The 15,177-nt window shown below is 49.8% G+C and overlaps 5 protein-coding genes across 5 annotated transcripts; 3 read left to right on the forward strand and 2 right to left on the reverse strand.

Moving 5' to 3' along the window:
- Positions 1 to 1,302: 1,302 nt before the first annotated feature.
- STEHIDRAFT_159589 (Aldo/keto reductase) lies at positions 1,303 to 2,809 on the forward strand (the record flags this gene model as incomplete). The annotated part of the gene is made up of 8 exons (XM_007307017.1): positions 1,303 to 1,386; positions 1,468 to 1,491; positions 1,553 to 1,565; positions 1,625 to 1,703; positions 1,807 to 1,916; positions 1,972 to 2,271; positions 2,331 to 2,515; positions 2,630 to 2,809. 8 exons carry the CDS (start codon positions 1,303 to 1,305, stop codon positions 2,807 to 2,809), a joined length of 975 nt encoding a protein of 324 aa, XP_007307079.1.
- A 412-nt stretch (positions 2,810 to 3,221) lies between these two features.
- On the forward strand, positions 3,222 to 5,052 carry STEHIDRAFT_123538 (aldo/keto reductase). The gene is made up of 8 exons (XM_007307018.1): positions 3,222 to 3,479; positions 3,583 to 3,606; positions 3,677 to 3,689; positions 3,748 to 3,826; positions 3,903 to 4,012; positions 4,088 to 4,354; positions 4,448 to 4,638; positions 4,727 to 5,052. Exons 1-8 carry the CDS (start codon positions 3,339 to 3,341, stop codon positions 4,901 to 4,903), a joined length of 1,002 nt encoding a protein of 333 aa, XP_007307080.1. The 5' UTR covers positions 3,222 to 3,338; the 3' UTR covers positions 4,904 to 5,052.
- A 782-nt stretch (positions 5,053 to 5,834) lies between these two features.
- Positions 5,835 to 6,584, forward strand: STEHIDRAFT_123539 (uncharacterized protein; the record flags this gene model as incomplete). Its single annotated transcript, XM_007307019.1, has 5 exons — positions 5,835 to 5,971; positions 6,036 to 6,115; positions 6,190 to 6,249; positions 6,313 to 6,452; positions 6,508 to 6,584. Coding segments are annotated over exons 1-2 (169 nt in total), but the record flags the coding sequence as incomplete, so codon positions are not given.
- A 2,414-nt stretch (positions 6,585 to 8,998) lies between these two features.
- Positions 8,999 to 10,987, reverse strand: STEHIDRAFT_159592 (FAD/NAD-P-binding domain-containing protein; the record flags this gene model as incomplete). The annotated part of the gene is made up of 8 exons (XM_007307020.1): positions 8,999 to 9,445; positions 9,544 to 9,673; positions 9,733 to 9,854; positions 9,916 to 9,926; positions 10,013 to 10,400; positions 10,456 to 10,538; positions 10,642 to 10,842; positions 10,927 to 10,987. 8 exons carry the CDS (start codon positions 10,985 to 10,987, stop codon positions 8,999 to 9,001), a joined length of 1,443 nt encoding a protein of 480 aa, XP_007307082.1.
- A 1,529-nt stretch (positions 10,988 to 12,516) lies between these two features.
- STEHIDRAFT_82942 (alpha/beta-hydrolase) lies at positions 12,517 to 14,900 on the reverse strand. The gene is made up of 14 exons (XM_007306777.1): positions 14,821 to 14,900; positions 14,615 to 14,758; positions 14,518 to 14,532; positions 14,412 to 14,464; positions 14,333 to 14,353; positions 14,156 to 14,276; positions 13,882 to 14,091; positions 13,752 to 13,810; positions 13,587 to 13,695; positions 13,513 to 13,533; positions 13,319 to 13,457; positions 13,151 to 13,262; positions 12,950 to 13,092; positions 12,517 to 12,896 (listed from the first exon to the last, which is right to left on the reverse strand). The coding sequence occupies exons 1-14, from the start codon at positions 14,885 to 14,887 to the stop codon at positions 12,728 to 12,730; spliced, it is 1,383 nt and encodes a 460-aa protein (XP_007306839.1). The 5' UTR covers positions 14,888 to 14,900; the 3' UTR covers positions 12,517 to 12,727.
- Between the last annotated feature and the right edge of the window lie 277 nt (positions 14,901 to 15,177).

Genomic DNA, 15,177 nt, shown 5'->3' on the forward strand with positions numbered 1-15,177 from the left:
AAGGTACGGATGAAAGGCTTCAAAGGCTCAACAAATGAGGCCCCAGGCACTACGAATATCCAGAGCCTTGCATAATCGACTGCGATCTGTAAGAAAGTAAGTCACTGTCTGAAAGCAGCGTTCCGAGTCCATGAGCGTGAATGACCTTGATGGTGCAAGAATATGGAGAGATGATATGAGACGATAGCCTCCCTATTTCAAACTGCCTTCCGAGACCCGGTCGAATCAGATGAAAAAGAGGTTGCCAGATTAGGCCGCCGGTTCGCGGTCAGTGGCGGTGCATCTGCGGAGTTACCCATTCGTCCCCAGGTCCGGGTCCTAGCCACCGTTCTAGATCTTCCCATCTTTCTTTCTTCGGGGCTCCCTTCATTCGCCTCCGGCTCAGGCAAACGCAAAGACGTCGAGCCTCCATAAATCCAGGGGGTATTTGCCTCCACGACGCGGGAGAGGTTACAGTAGGACACTCGTTGGCTCCCCGTCAGTCCAGCGTCGGTCCAAAACTGGCAGGTACTAATGGTACCGGTATGGCCACTGTAAAATTCGTGCGACCCAGTCGTGGCGGACGGACCGCAGATCAAACGCTCTGCGGAACGCCTCATGGTCCAAGTCTTTATAGTCGTAAGCTGTCGTAAGTCAGTTCAGAGTCCTCGACGATCTGAATCGCGGTGTCCTCTTCATTGATTCGCCCGTGACAAAAATTGACGGTAACTAATGAAAGCAGAAAAGTAAGAGCACAACCGTACATCAGGGATTTTCGATATCCACGATTCCATGCCCGACGTCAGTCGTACACTCACCGATGCTGGAACCCGGTAAGTAAGAGGAGGTCATTAATTAGCGCGCTATCGGTCTCACGCCAGTAAACGTGGAGATCGCGTGGCTGTCCTGCTAGTAGCACGGCGTCGACCTAGTTCAACTACCCTGGTCAAACCCTGGTGTCTCCGACTTCCACAGCATTCAACTAGTTCAAGTATCGTTTTTGTTTCATGGCATCTCGTACATCTGGACGAAGTCTCGCACGATCACACGGCCCAGGAAGCAGAACACTAATCAGTGTCTTTAGCAACACCATATGATGCGACTCGGTTACTTCTTCTGGGTAGTCTCTAAATGCTGACCTCATACAAGACAGTCGTTGTATGAGTAGGCTGGGAATAATTGTCTCGTCTTAGCCCGGCATCAATATATCCTTTCTTCGTGACTCTCGAACGACATACAACTTGTTCCTAGATACTCGAGGCAACCATGACAAGTGCAGTTATATCCAAGATTTCGTTTCTGACTTTGAACGATGGAACGAAGATGCCAGTTATTGGGTTAGGATGTTGGATGGGAGAGGTGGGTGGCGGGGAGAGGGTGAAAGAAATGGTCACCAAGGCCCTAGATGTGCGTATCGTTGTGATTTTGTGCCGCCGCTGGTGCTCATCTTTTGGACTGCTTAATCTGCGTTTGCTTTGTGTGGTGTAGTTGGGCTATAGGCATTTCGACACTGTGAGTATCTTCTACTTTGGGCTACATTATGTGGCGCAGAATTGAGTAATACATGGGACAGGCTGCAGGATACGGTTCGTTTGATCATACATGCCAAGAAGCGCGTCGAGACTCACACTCTGATTCGTGCCAGGGAATGAGAATATGCTCGGCGAGGCCATCAAAATTTCCGGTGTTCCGAGAGAGCAACTTTATATCACCACCAAGCTTGGGTAGGTGTCCTCACATCGTCAGATCTTCATTCTCTTGCCCGGCTTCACTTATCCTGTTGCAAGAAGTGTGTGTGGCCCAAACTAAGTGGTGTGGCGTAAACAGGAACTCATCCCACCACCGTGTCCTCGAAGCCTTCGAGGAGTCACTTGCGAAGCTGGACTGTGGATATATTGATATGTATCTCATGCACTGGCCTCAAGCTGTCGTGGACGGTACGGCCCGTATTTGTCTCCTATATCATACCTAACAATATTCCCTCCTAGACAGACTCCGCCTCCGCACCATCCTTCAACCCCTCCGGCCGCGTGCTCCCGCCTTATTCATCGCCGACCATCATCGACACATGGTTGTCTATGCAATCGCTCTTGCTCACGCACAGATCTCGAATTCGATCCATCGGAGTGTCGAATTTCAGCATCAAGACGCTCAACGAGTTGCTCAGTGATGCAAGGGTAACTGTACTTCCGGCGGTCAATCAGGTGGAATGCCATCCGTATCTTCCGAACGATGAGTTGAAGAAATGGTGTAGCGAAAAGGGAATAGCAGTGACAGCTTATTCGCCGCTTGGTCTATCCACTCATTTATGCATGCATTTTGATTGAATGACTCACATCTCTTACTCATAGGTCAACCGCCCTCTTCTTCGAGCGTGGGGGCACCACCCAATCTACTGACAGACTCAGCTGTCCTGTCCCTAGCGGCGCAGTATCATACTACGCCGGCCCAGATTCTCCTGGGCTGGGGCCTCCAGCACGGAACGGCTGTGATTCCGAAGAGCGAGAACGAAGGGCGGTTGAAGGCAAATATCACCGTACGTTGTACCCTCTCACCATTCAATCAATTTCTCCAAACATCACGGTCACTTGCTCGTCCGGCCTTGACTGCCCTTCGAACTCTGCACATATATTTATATATGCACTTTTAGATCATTTATCTCTCCGAATCCGATATCGCGCAGCTAGACGTTCTACACCGACAACCGGGCAAGCACAGGAGCTTGTTGGGATACATACATAGGACGGGAGAGTGGGGGCCTGGCGTGTTTGGGTGGAGTTACGAGATGTTAGGATGGGAAGGGATGCAGGAAGGTGGTGTGATTTCTTGAGTCAAACGATTCGTCAGTTCTTGAGATCGCAGAGTTTGGTGAGGGCGGCGAGGGCCTGGTACGACGAGTGTGTTCGTATTAGCAGCAGATCACCCTTGTAGAGTGCTGTATAAATACCAATGATAAGAGTCCTACACCAAACTTGTCTTCGAGCCTAAGGGCCGCAGAAGCAGCTGGCGCTAGTACTGAGGCTACTGAACTTTGACGCCACACTTGCTTGTGGCCCCCGACCGCGGCTAAGTTGAACACGTTCAATTTGACTACAGCTTGCCAGAAACCTTTCCCTTTACCATTGCTTTGGACTTCGCTACACCATAAAGACTTGAATATCTGCTCAGGGACTATGATGTGCTATATCTGGCGTGGATCCGGTCCCGTGCGGACAGAAAAGATTACATGACGCGTCTACCAATTCCTTGTTTTTACTCAGCTCTTTCTCTCCTCTTGAATTCTCAGGCTCCGAGTTAGGGCCTTTCGCCCACTGGTATCATCTATCACCTTCACAAGGATCTAGACAACCCAAACGACAATGACGAGCGCAAGCATTGGTGTTGTACCGTATCTGCCCTTGAATGACGGAACGAAGATGCCAGCTGTAGGAATGGGTTGTTGGATGGGAGAGGTTGGTGGTGGAGAGAGGGTGGGGAGGATGGTCGAGAAAGCTTTGAAGGTTCGTCGTACTTGCTTTTCTGGTTGGCGTACCTCGGAGTCGCTGATGCTATTGGGTGATGAATCTTGAACCCCTGATGTGGTATCGATGCTATGTGCTCTAGTTGGGTTACAGGCATATCGATACTGTGAGTTTGCAGCCTCTTATGTGTGTTTTTGTAATTTGAAGTATTCACGGGCCCTTGTTGAACTGTATAGGCCGCAGGCTATGGTACATGGCTCATTCGTGCCTCTACTCTGTGCGTCATGAGTTTGACATCTGCACCCAGGGAACGAAGAGATGGTCGGGAAGGCTATCAAAGAATCTGGGATACCCAGGGAGCAGCTCTATATCACGACCAAACTCTCGTATGTTGCGACCTCTCGACACCGTCGACGCCCTCAATGGTACTGATTATGTTCTATCCGGGCGGCAACGGCATAGGAATGCAGCTCACGATAAAGTTGTTGAAGGATTTCAGGCATCACTAGCCAAGCTCGACTGCGGTTATATCGACATGTATCTTATGCACTGGCCTGTTGCCATCGTTGACGGTATACACTTCATTTCTATTACACCAGGGTTTCCCCACTGACATCCTTTATCCGACCTCGTGCACGATCCATTAGGCAAAGTGCTCCCACCCACCTCCAGCCCAACTATAATCGATACCTGGCTCTCCATGCAATCCCTCCTACAGACGCACAAGTCTCAGCTTCGCTCTATCGGTGTCTCCAACTTCAGCATCAAGACTTTTACTCAGTTAGTTGCGGATGAGAGGGTGACGGTCATCCCCGCAACGAACCAGGTGGAATTACACCCTTATTTGCCACAGACGGCGTTGAAGGAGTACTGCGAGCAGAAGGGGATTATATTGACGGCATATTCGCCATTGGGTGCGTATTTTCTTTGATACCTTCCATATAAACTTCCTCATGACGACTTCTTCCTCTGTATCCTGCTCTGTTATATTCTGGATGTGCATTCAGGCCAACCACCGGCCACCGCAGGTAGCTCGCCCGAAGCACCACCACTGCTTTTGGGAGACTCGATCGTCGTGTCGCTCGCTGAGAAGTATGGGGCCACACCCGCCCAGATCCTTCTCAACTGGGGTATTCAACGTGGGACCGTCGTGATACCAAAGAGCGAGAACGAAGGCCGTATGAAGGCTAATATCACTGTACGTGCCGTGCTCCTCTCTACCTTCAAAACCTCGCACTGACCGTGTTTTACCGCTCACACCCTTGATATATGCATCGGTCTGACAGATCGTCCACCTAGAAGAGAGCGACATGGCTGCTCTGAATGCTCTTCATGACCAACCAGGAAAGCATAGAAGTTTGTTACCTTACCATAAGAAAGGAGACAACGGATCTGGTGTGTTCGGATGGAGTTACGAGTGGCTGGGATGGGAGGGGATGGGTGATGGTGGTGTTATCGGGTGAGAATATGTGCTATCATTTCAACATTGGGTGTGGCGGGAATGATGGACAAGATAGGCTGTATCAATTTGACGATGTAGGAGAGATTCGGAGGGTTGAATGAAGGTGTACCAACGTGTATTTGGATTATGTGTGTAAGAGAGATTTGATTACCCAAGAAGTGTACGTCCTATAAGCATAGTCGTCCTGGCTGTTCGACTCCGAGTCCTTTCGTGGTTTCTGTCGAATCCAGCATTGTCACTGTCGCGGACCTTGGTCGCGATGACGATGGCCTCTGCCCTGGTCCTTGGGACACCCTGGGCCAATCACTGAGTACCGGCGTTCCCACCGAGCGCCATGTCCATTGCAAATTGGCGGACTTTGAAAGCTGCCGGGCAAGCCGTATGCCATTTCGACGCGGGCCACAGTAAGACTCACCGATTTGGCTGGGTGGCACCTATGTACGAGACCAGTGAGCGTCTAGGGCAAGGTACACCCACCTTTAAATCTCATAAATTCTGGGATATTATTTTACGTGCATTCACTTCATTTGGTCGCGACAGATTTTTTTCACTCTCCTCGAGTGATTTGATATGATTGTGTGCTCCGTCGTGTAGCTCGTTCAGGCTGAAATTAGAAAATTCTGTCGCGACCAAACTAAAGAAAAGTATTTTAGATGATTTTATGTGTAGCTATATTGAGTGTCACTATGCACATTGGTGCCTTTGTTGTGTTGCATGTTCAGTAAGTGACAGCCTGCAGCCACTCGGCTACGGCAGTAAGCGAGACGCGGCACAGCGGAGTTTGAACCAGCCCGCAATAGGTGAGTGCCGGTACTCACAATCACGAGACGCGGAGGTTGCCGGTCGCCATCAACAGCAAGTCGAAATAGCTCGGAACCCTCTTGCGAAAAGTCAGGATATTTGACGCGGCACCCTCTCTGGCGGTCGAGCCCCTTCTGCACTAAACCAAACAGAGACTCAGTGCATACGCAATGTTCTCCATGCCTGTAAATGGAGGAATTCCCACCACTTCCGAAGAAAACACATATGATGATCCTGGCGAACTTGAAGTACCCTCAGAATTGACGTCGTAAGCACCTCCAGAATTCTCCATACGGACTACTCCTTGAGAAGGTGCCTGACATACCTGTCAGGATCACCACTCTTTCTACATTGCTTGAAACCCAGACACAGGTGTTGCGTCAAATGCTAGAAAAACAAGACGCCGTCGTAGGTCAGTTATTACATTCCCCGAAGTTTGTGGCAGCTAAAGACCGCTGAATGGCCACTGAACCTCACATCTCTTAGCCTCCATAATGAGCCTGCACAAAGTGATGTCGCACATAGATCACAGGCAGTCTGCTTCGGGTGGGTGGAAATCTTCCTCACAGGTTTACTTGAATTGACACGTCGACCACACAACATCCGCAGATGTTTCGCGGCAACCCATACCAGAGGTCACTGCCAGCAGTTCGAATGCATGGAACCCACTGCTAACGTCTACCATGGAAAATACCATCGTCCCTGCCGTTGATCGCTGGCGAAGCAGCTTGGATACGCTTCTCATTTTTGTAAGTCAGTGGCATTCAACCGATGTTCAACCGTTGACCCTGTATGGTCCTACAGATCGCACTCTTTTCTGCTATAGTAACTTCATTCTACATCCAGGCAACAAATGGTCTGACTCCTGATGCAGGCCTACGCACAAATGAGCTGCTGGTGAACCTCACAGACGTCATCGTTCTACTCGGCCGCAGCAATGCGTCTCCGCTTTCTCTTCCGCCTCCTAAACCTTTTGAACCGGATGCTGTGAACGTCAGGACAAACCTATACTGGTCTGTATCCCTCGTCCTTAGCGTAAGTTGATATTCAAGGACAAAATTGCGCTATTCTCACATATATTGTAGGTTTCTATCGCCTCTCTGGCGGTCGCATGTCGCAGTTATCTCACAATGCTCACTCGATCATATCAAATCTCAGCCCACAAAAAGCTCACCGACTTGTACTCCCGGTGGGAAACAGCAGAGCAGCGGCTTGGACCCATGATCGAGACGCTCCCACAACTTTTGATCGTATCAGTCATCTTATTTCTCGTTGGCTTGCTCGACACACTAATCTCCGGTTGGCTCGCTCTTTCACCACGATCGACACCCGTTTTGGCCGCAGGTCTCATCTCCACGGCTCTCGTCGCGCTTACTGGTCTTATCATCCTTTGGACGTTCGTTGATGGGTGCTTACATCCGATGATTTCTCCATTCCAGTCTACTCTATCTCGTGCGTTTGATAGCAAAGTGGTGAAATCTCCCAGAAAGACCTCCACAGGATTAGTACTGCGGGATTGTGATGTCTTTCATGTCACGCTGCAGGCGACACACGACGATGTCTCTGTTGACCGAGCGACCTCGGCTTTATGGAGCGTAGCTCAAATAGAACCAGAGGCACCTGATATACGAAGTAGAACGAAAGACACGCTGCTGTATCTGCTCTCCCCTGAATCCAGCTACAGGAGCAACATCACGGCCGCTATAGTGTTGTACAAGATAATATGTGGTATGTACACTCTCTCCTGTGCATTATGTGGTGCCACAGTCTCATACTGGCTTTTACACCTAGTCTTGGGAGGAACTGGTGATCCCACCTTCTTCGATGGCGAGGCGACTATTGCTCTCCTTGTGTCTCTCAAGGACGCAGCACATCGATATCCCGCTGTATCTTCCGAGGCTTCTGACTCCTATACACTTTGGAACTCGCCGTTCACAGAGGCGATGGCGGCTCTGTTACACCGCGACTCCATTCGAAATGAGCTTCTTCGAGCGAATAGCACTCTGCTTCTGTTGCTCGCCGATTTCTCGCATTTTCAGCGAGATGGACTCGATTATCTTCCTTTACAACTTCAAATCACACAGTATGCCATGGGTATACTGTCCTCGCAGCTGGCACAACATTCCTTATCCGCTGGGTCTTCTGTACAGGGCAGCACGTCCGATGTCGTTCTTGATGAATCATGTGATAGTGTGATGCGCTCCCTTGCTAGGTTGTTCTCACATTACCCAAGTACCTGCCCATCTTGGTATAGGCAGTTTATCGCATCCATACTTCTCGATCGCGAGCATCCCCATGTTGTGAAAGCCTTTGTGCGCTGGTTCGCAAAACACAGAGGGGACACATTTATTCTCACAGCCATTGACGTTACGACTCAACACCTCGGCCGTAAATTGGACCTAGGTTTTCCGATTTCCCCTCGCAATATAATGCTCCACGTCGACGCCTTTTCTATGCCAGATGATCATTATTCGTGCATGTCGAGCTGTATCACCTTGACGAGAGCCCTCGCCGATCTCGTGAGGACATCTCGTAAGGTGACAGACTTTACGCCCATTGGGGCAACCTACATTGGCCGTTGGATTCATGAAGAACAATGCGACTTACTTTGCTGGCTTTCCACTACGATCATTCGCTTACTCGCGATCATCCGAGAGTCGCTTGAAAGATTGGACGCATCGTTCAGTGGAGTGGACCGGGAGGAATTGCGCCTCCGTCTGGACCTCACGCATGAGGATCCCGAAGCGCCACAGCCCGCCTTTTATGTGAGCACTGTCAAGCATCGGAACGAGGTCAAGGATAAACTATTGGAGGCTTTTTGGGCGGTAGATGTAGAACCTTTGGCAAAGGTGTCAAGAGACGGAAACATTCCTGTATAAACCTCGAGCGTCCATTGGATGCTAAGCAATGTTAGGCAACTCTTTCTCATCATGTTTGTGCTTGGAAAATATTACTCGCATATCACTGCGATCATGAGGGTATCGCCAAGTTATCGCGCTGGTGCCTGAGGAAAACGATAAAGGGGCCAACGTCTCAAACTTCAGTGAGTCTGGTTCTGTGGAAGACAAGATGCATCGAAAACCTTCGAGTTACGGTAACTTACGCCCTAGATGGGCCAGGTCACGTTGCGTATGATCAGGACCTCAGACTGGAATCATTGTCCCACAGAAAAATCTGAAAGACCTATTTCCTTCTTATAAGCCGGGTATGTAGAAATTTAACGAGACTGGGGGTTATAATCGTGATGCGACGTAAAGAGCGTAAGATTTAACCATAAAAGCCATAGTAACAAGTCTCATGAACTGCCCACAACCTCCATCCGCACCGTTCCATCCAATACGCCACCGCCACCCATACCCAACGCCCGTTCTCGCAACATCCCCCACTGTACCCACCAATCCTCCGCAGCATCAATCGCATCATATCCCCACACTCCGCAAAGCTCAGCAAATTGTTGTTCCAGCTCTCCTTCTTCAATTTCTGCATCTCCTCTTGCCTCCGCCGCCTTCTTCCACCTATTCCACGCGTCGTTTCGGAAATCACGCTCTGGTCCGGGCGGAAGCATGATGATGTAGTGGTTGGCGTCTTCGAGGTCCGCTAACGTGTTTCGACGTGGTTTACGGAGGTCTTCATAACCGTAGAGGAGAGGTGAGATCTGGTCGTGGCTCCGGAGTCGGGAGAAGAGAACACCCAGTACAGCAGCATCTTCAAGAACGGCGCTCAAAACCGGCATACCGCAGGGCTATTTGACGAGATGGGAATACGTTAATATATCTCAAAATGAAGATATAGGTCTTGCGGCCGCAAAGAGGCCAAGAAATATTTGTATGGCGTACTCACCCCTAGAGGATGAGCCGCTTCACCGACAAGAACGATCCGTTCAGACTCATCCACGAACGATTCCGCTTGCCCCCTTTCATCGCGGGAAACCCGAGTAAGTGTTGGGATGTGACCGAGGAGGGCTGTGATCCTTGAAGACCGGAAATTTAGCATAAGCACGGAAACCATTACCGGAAGCAATCTATTTACCGAGGTTCAATGGCCGGATACTTGACATCTCGGGAGGATACGGGTGTATCCCATCCTTGTGGTGCTCCTCTCGGTATGGGCTCTGGGACCCAGAAAGTCGCGTTATACTCCTCTCCGGATCTCTAGATGATGAGAAGATGTTTAGAGAATTGATAACGAATGATATATGAGATATAGACAAACCACGGGGTATGCTGCGTAAACAAAACACGTTTTCGTCAACATCGCAGCGCTGGCAGAAGAAGAATCTTCAGATTCCAAACTAGAAGACAATACGTACAAAGAACCAAAGAGGATGTTCCCAGCCAGTGTGGACTCTGAAGGTCGCGGATAATAGAGGCCAGGTTCGGGTCCGCTTGCATCGTGGCAACGGGTATCGATCCGTGGTAAATCGACGTACGCGATGGTTCCCCTACTTTGAGGACCTCGTCGACGAGGGGCCTTACGATGCTGTCGGCCCCATCCGCGCCTATGATAATGTCTGCATGTATGACTTCGCCGTTGGCGAGCGTAATTGACGGCCTTCCCTCAGATGAGGTACTCCCGAGAGTTGTATCATCCAGATCGTCTGAGTCCCCTGGGTTGACGCAAGCGACGGGAGTGTCGAAATGCACTTCAGCACCGGATGAAAGAGCGAGCTCGCAGAGAATACTGTGCATGTCGGAGTGCTGAAGAGAGAAAGGGAAGTGTATGAGCAGCGTAGATTCAATGTAAAACACGCACTGCAATCATGTAGAACGGTGCTCCCAGCTCCTTCATGACTTCTTCTCTCCATTCTAAGGCTCCGAGACGTGCCCCGCTCCCCACTGTAGACGTCAATCCGAATGCGCATCAGTAAACAACCCGGGGCTGGCGAATTCGCGAACGAATCAATTGGATTGGTGGGCGAAGAGACTGTAAGACACTCACTATCCACGAAATCAGTCGCTGTGCACTTCACACTTTTTGCCTTGACCTTCTCCCCAACGCCCCATTTCAGCAACACCAACATCCCATTGGGAGGAAGTCGAATTCCAGCAGCCCAGCGGCTCGTTCCTCGAGACTTCTCAAATACCCGTACACGATGACCGGTAGAGCAGAGTGCATGAGCAACGGCGAGCCCTGCGAGCCCTGCAATGGTTCGATTTTTGCGGTCATAAGTCAGAAGTCATGTGCGGAGTATAGAGGAGTTGAATATATATAATGAGGACTTACCTCCACCCACAATGATAAAATCGAGCGGAAGAGGGACTGTTCGCCGACTTGGTTCTGTCATGGTTTGCGAAATGTGGTACGAGGGTATCGTCAAACTTATACAGCGAAGACCACAAGTCAAGAAATATTGAAGAAGTCAATGGCAACGGGGGAAAAACTTTCAACGAAGAAGAGGTGGCAGGTTACGGTATGTCAGGGCATAGCTAGCGAGTAGGTAAGTGCACCGATATGCGTACCGGCGGGCGATCTTCCGTCTATTCCAAAGAATATAATTAAATAGCCCCTATAATGTCCGAACGGGCCGATCACTCACCACTGCGCGTTTGAGGAGGCGCGTGGCAGGAGACCCCTGGTGAAACACCGGCGAGAGCTTCGTGGCGTCCCCCGTCGTAGCCTCGGGCACTGTTCAGATCTGCCCCTTTCAATAGCAAAAATCTGGGGAAGGCGAGGGAAGGCGTTATAGAAATGATGGCCCAACGGCTTCCAACAGTTGTCCACTCGGAGTTGCGGAGAAAATACACCACAACGCCCGTCAAGCTCCAAGGCCCATTCGAAGCACATGTTGCTCCCACACTGTGAATCATAGGATGGCTCTACTTTAGCATTCCGGCGGAGGACGACTCAGGCTCTGCCAATCAACCCGTCCACGTCACGGTCCCACTTATTGCATCTACAATAACTATGCAAGGAGAGCATTCAGCGCAACAGAAGCCATCGATTTCCTTGGCAGCTTGAACGAGGACTTCAAGAAGAGGCGGACCCTGACAAGAGAACATCGACTCTTGGACAGTCCCGAAATCGTTCGAGATACCCCTGTCATTAGAAACACCCGAATAAGCCACACGTTTTAGACATATCTCGGTCGCAATTCATTGAGCAAGTTATACGGCATGGCATTTTAAGGCAGACCAGGAAGCGATTACATCCCAGGACCACTCTAGAGACGCCGCCTTTACACAAATAAGAGGCGATAGTCTGACCGAGATGTACGGGTGGTGCTCAGAGGAGCATAGACGAATCCGTCGACTCGGCAATGGAACACCCGGTCCAATACCCTGAGCAAGTGTATGGCAGGAATAGAAGGACCCACGAGGATTAGAGAGTTTATATTAGAGCCAATTTTGGGAGAAGTGACCGTTCGCGATCAAGGAGAGTTGGATGAAGAATATCATACCGGACACCGCGATTTCGAGACATGCAGGCCACGGTTGAACTAGTGATGCTGCACTTGTAGTAAGGAGGAGCTCGGGTGAAGAGAGACACACATCCATGGTAGCCTGTTTAGACCGTCACGTCGACAGGTTTGAAGCTTCCAGGTGGTTTGAAGAAACGTACAAAACGGAAGCAAGAAAGTGCCTCGCCCTGCGCCCAGAGAGGAAGATTAGATAAGATCATTCCATAAGTGGGTCGAATTTCAAATTTCAAGCCTGAACTTCGCCACGTCCCACCGAGTCCCAGGCTTCAAGTACTTACCTGGGCAATCTTTCCCTGTTTATCATCCTCAACCTTCAAGGACACTATCCCGAGCCTAGCTCATAGTCAAGCTCATAGTCAATCGTTTTTTGGTGTCCAGATAAAATTATCCTTGCAAATACATTGCGGTCCAGGTTCATAAACTTGAAGCTAATGATGTTAAACGGTTTTAGTACCCGGTCCCCATCACTCAACGTTCAGACTGCTGTACTCCGTTGACTTCTCTACTCCTCGCCGGAATGGGATTTCCTAGTCTCAGATCAAATGAGCAGCATTCTAAGGTACAGTAGGGGACACGCCACTAAAAGCAAAGCTACTCGTGAACCGTTCAATCGTTCTCTCTCTTCGATAGTACGAATAACTTTTTGACGACTTCTTTCGAGTCAACGCGGAGAGCATCGTGGAACATTTGGTTCGTGATGAACTGTTCCACATTGCCGATCTTTGCTGCTGTATCCTGTGCCAACCCAAAGTCGACGTACATGTCCTCCATGTACCTGATATGCAAAGTCAGTCCTTCAATCAGTCGGTCAATGATGAAAAGGCGTACGTAGCGGCAGTGACTTTCACTTCATTTTTTGCCAGTTGGTCCATATCGTAAAGCGGACCCCAAGACTCGTCCTTCGCGATAATCATCGCGGCTTCTTTCAATGGCCGAAGGTTACTGTAATTATCAAACATGTCCGGGAAGATCTACGGAACCATTAGGCCTCGCCCTATGCTTGAATCAGCAAGGTACAGAGCTACTCACCATCTCGCCGTAAAAGTAGACGGGCACTATGTCAGCCAAGCATCTGACATGTTGCCATAAGAATTGAGGATGTTCGTTAACGACACGCTGCGCAGACCAATTCGATGCTTTCCTAGAGGTATCTGTGAGCCAACGAGTTTGAAAGGACGAACAAATCATTTCATTTACCTCTGACAGTAGATAGACTCATGCATAATCGCGTACAGCGGGTTGCCGTCGTAATCCTGCTTGCCCTGAATGATCTGCAGCGTTTTGTATGCAATAGATTTGAAGACGACAAGGTCATTGGATGCGCGAAACACGAGCTCTAGACGTTGAAGAGCTATTGAGCGTGAAGGCGATCGTGAAAGACGTATACGCACGGTGTACGCGATCAATACCACCTACATGAGAGTCAGCTTGGTGAAACTTGTACAATGGAAGAATCAGGACCTACCCCGCATTCCGAAGTCGATTCCTAGCTGCTGCCAGCGGCTCGGTGTCAAGCGGCCATTGTTAGGAAGACGAACATCATTTCGTTCGAGGTAAGACATAATATCCCGAACCTACTCAAAAGATAATTCAAGACGGCTTCCAGAAGGAACAAGGTGAAGGCACACACCCGCTTCACATCCTGCGGATACTTGTGATAATACACTTGGTTCCTCTTTACGACTTTCTCTTTCAAAATGGACAACATCCCCGTGAGCATGTGGTGGCCGTTGCCGCAGAGATTACGGTGGTAAGCTCACTGATCAATGCTTCATACACTAAGTCGGGGCTGTCAACCAGAGGGGCAAGACCGCCCGTAAGGAAGACCTCCTTCAGACCATCGCTGTAGAAAGAAAGATAGTTGATTGCGCAGAATCCGCCAAAGCTTTGGCCCATAATGGTCCATTTCCGATCCTCGGGCTTTTCCTTATGACCCAACAAAGTCTGGCGGATAAGCTCGCAATCCTTCACTATAACCAGAAGGTCAGGTCACAAAACTTGCAGTCTCACCGATAGACGACTCAAGTTACTGACCAATGCTGTCCGCGCGAAAGTGTTTGAGATAGGCAGCTTTCTCGTCATCCGACTTCGACGCCAGCATGTCAGCCGAGATAGCCGTGCTCAAACCAGTCCCGCGTTGGTCAAGCCAGAGTGTCTGATTTAGATTCAGATTCACAGAGTACATGAAAATGCTGTACGATTGTGGCGTACCTGATAACCTTCAGAATGTATCTGCAGGTCGACGCATGAGATCTTGCTCGGAATCAGGTTGGTATGAGAATAACTTCACCTCGCCCGCGAAGCCGGAACTGCCTTGCAACCCGAGCTCAAATCCTGGCCCACCTATAGAAAATTTTAGCATGGCGAATTCCCTCCCGAGGGGGTCTGTAACAAACCTTGAAGGAAGAGCACTGAGGTGAAAGGCCATGCCGATCACAACATCTTTTTAGTATTTTGGGTGATCCCAGATGAGACAAGTAACAGGGCGCTCACAGTACGGCAGTTTCTCTTCGTCATCTTTCGTTTTCGCCTTGTTCCTAGGAATGAGGTTTCGCGCAAAGACTTGGATCTTCTCACCCTCTGGGTGCGAATGGTCGAGAGGAACCTCGAAAAATCGTTCTATGACCTTGATGTCGTCTAACCCTCAGACACGTCTCCGTCAGTTCATTCAGGGCTCCGTGACAGTCTAAGAGACCAACCTTTGATGAAGTATGTCTCAAGGCTCCGAGTCTCCGTATTGTGCTCAAAAGTGGGCAGCTCAGTCATGATGCGCTGAGAGTTTAGAATCACAAGTGCACGGTCGTCGTTGAGAGGAAGAACGCTGAGGAAAGGCTTCGAATTCGTGTCTGTACGTTTATCTTTGCAATTCTGATACCTGTGAGCAGGACCCTGAAAGAAAAACTAAGAAACAACAGGGCAGTGGCGGCGCTGTCTCTTCGCGGGGTAGTTGTAGTCCTGGTCAAAGGTGAACCCAGAATCCCATCGATACGGGCCTTTTTGAAGCCCTAGATTGTCCACGATGGTTAACAAAGTATGTGGGAAAATCCGGTCGGGAG

The sequence above is a fragment of the Stereum hirsutum genome, assembly GCF_000264905.1.
Source record: "Stereum hirsutum FP-91666 SS1 unplaced genomic scaffold STEHIscaffold_12, whole genome shotgun sequence".
In the NCBI taxonomy this organism is placed as follows: Eukaryota; Fungi; Basidiomycota; class Agaricomycetes; order Russulales; family Stereaceae; genus Stereum; species Stereum hirsutum.

Excerpts from the sequence above, each read along its gene's own strand:
- STEHIDRAFT_123538 (XM_007307018.1), top strand. The coding sequence starts at position 3,339 with ATGACGAGCGCAAGCATTGGTGTTGTACCGTATCTGCCCTTGAATGAC. Across the intron at positions 4,013-4,087 it reads GCCTGTTGCCATCGTTGACG|GCAAAGTGCTCCCACCCACC; the intron begins GTATACACTTCA and ends ACGATCCATTAG. Across the intron at positions 4,355-4,447 it reads GACGGCATATTCGCCATTGG|GCCAACCACCGGCCACCGCA; the intron begins GTGCGTATTTTC and ends ATGTGCATTCAG.
- STEHIDRAFT_82942 (XM_007306777.1), bottom strand. The coding sequence starts at position 14,887 with ATGACTGAGCTGCCCACTTTTGAGCACAATACGGAGACTCGGAGCCTT. Across the intron at positions 13,534-13,586 it reads AATCGACTTCGGAATGCGGG|GTGGTATTGATCGCGTACAC; the intron begins GTAGGTCCTGAT and ends ACTCTCATGTAG. Across the intron at positions 13,263-13,318 it reads GAGTCTATCTACTGTCAGAG|GAAAGCATCGAATTGGTCTG; the intron begins GTAAATGAAATG and ends AGATACCTCTAG.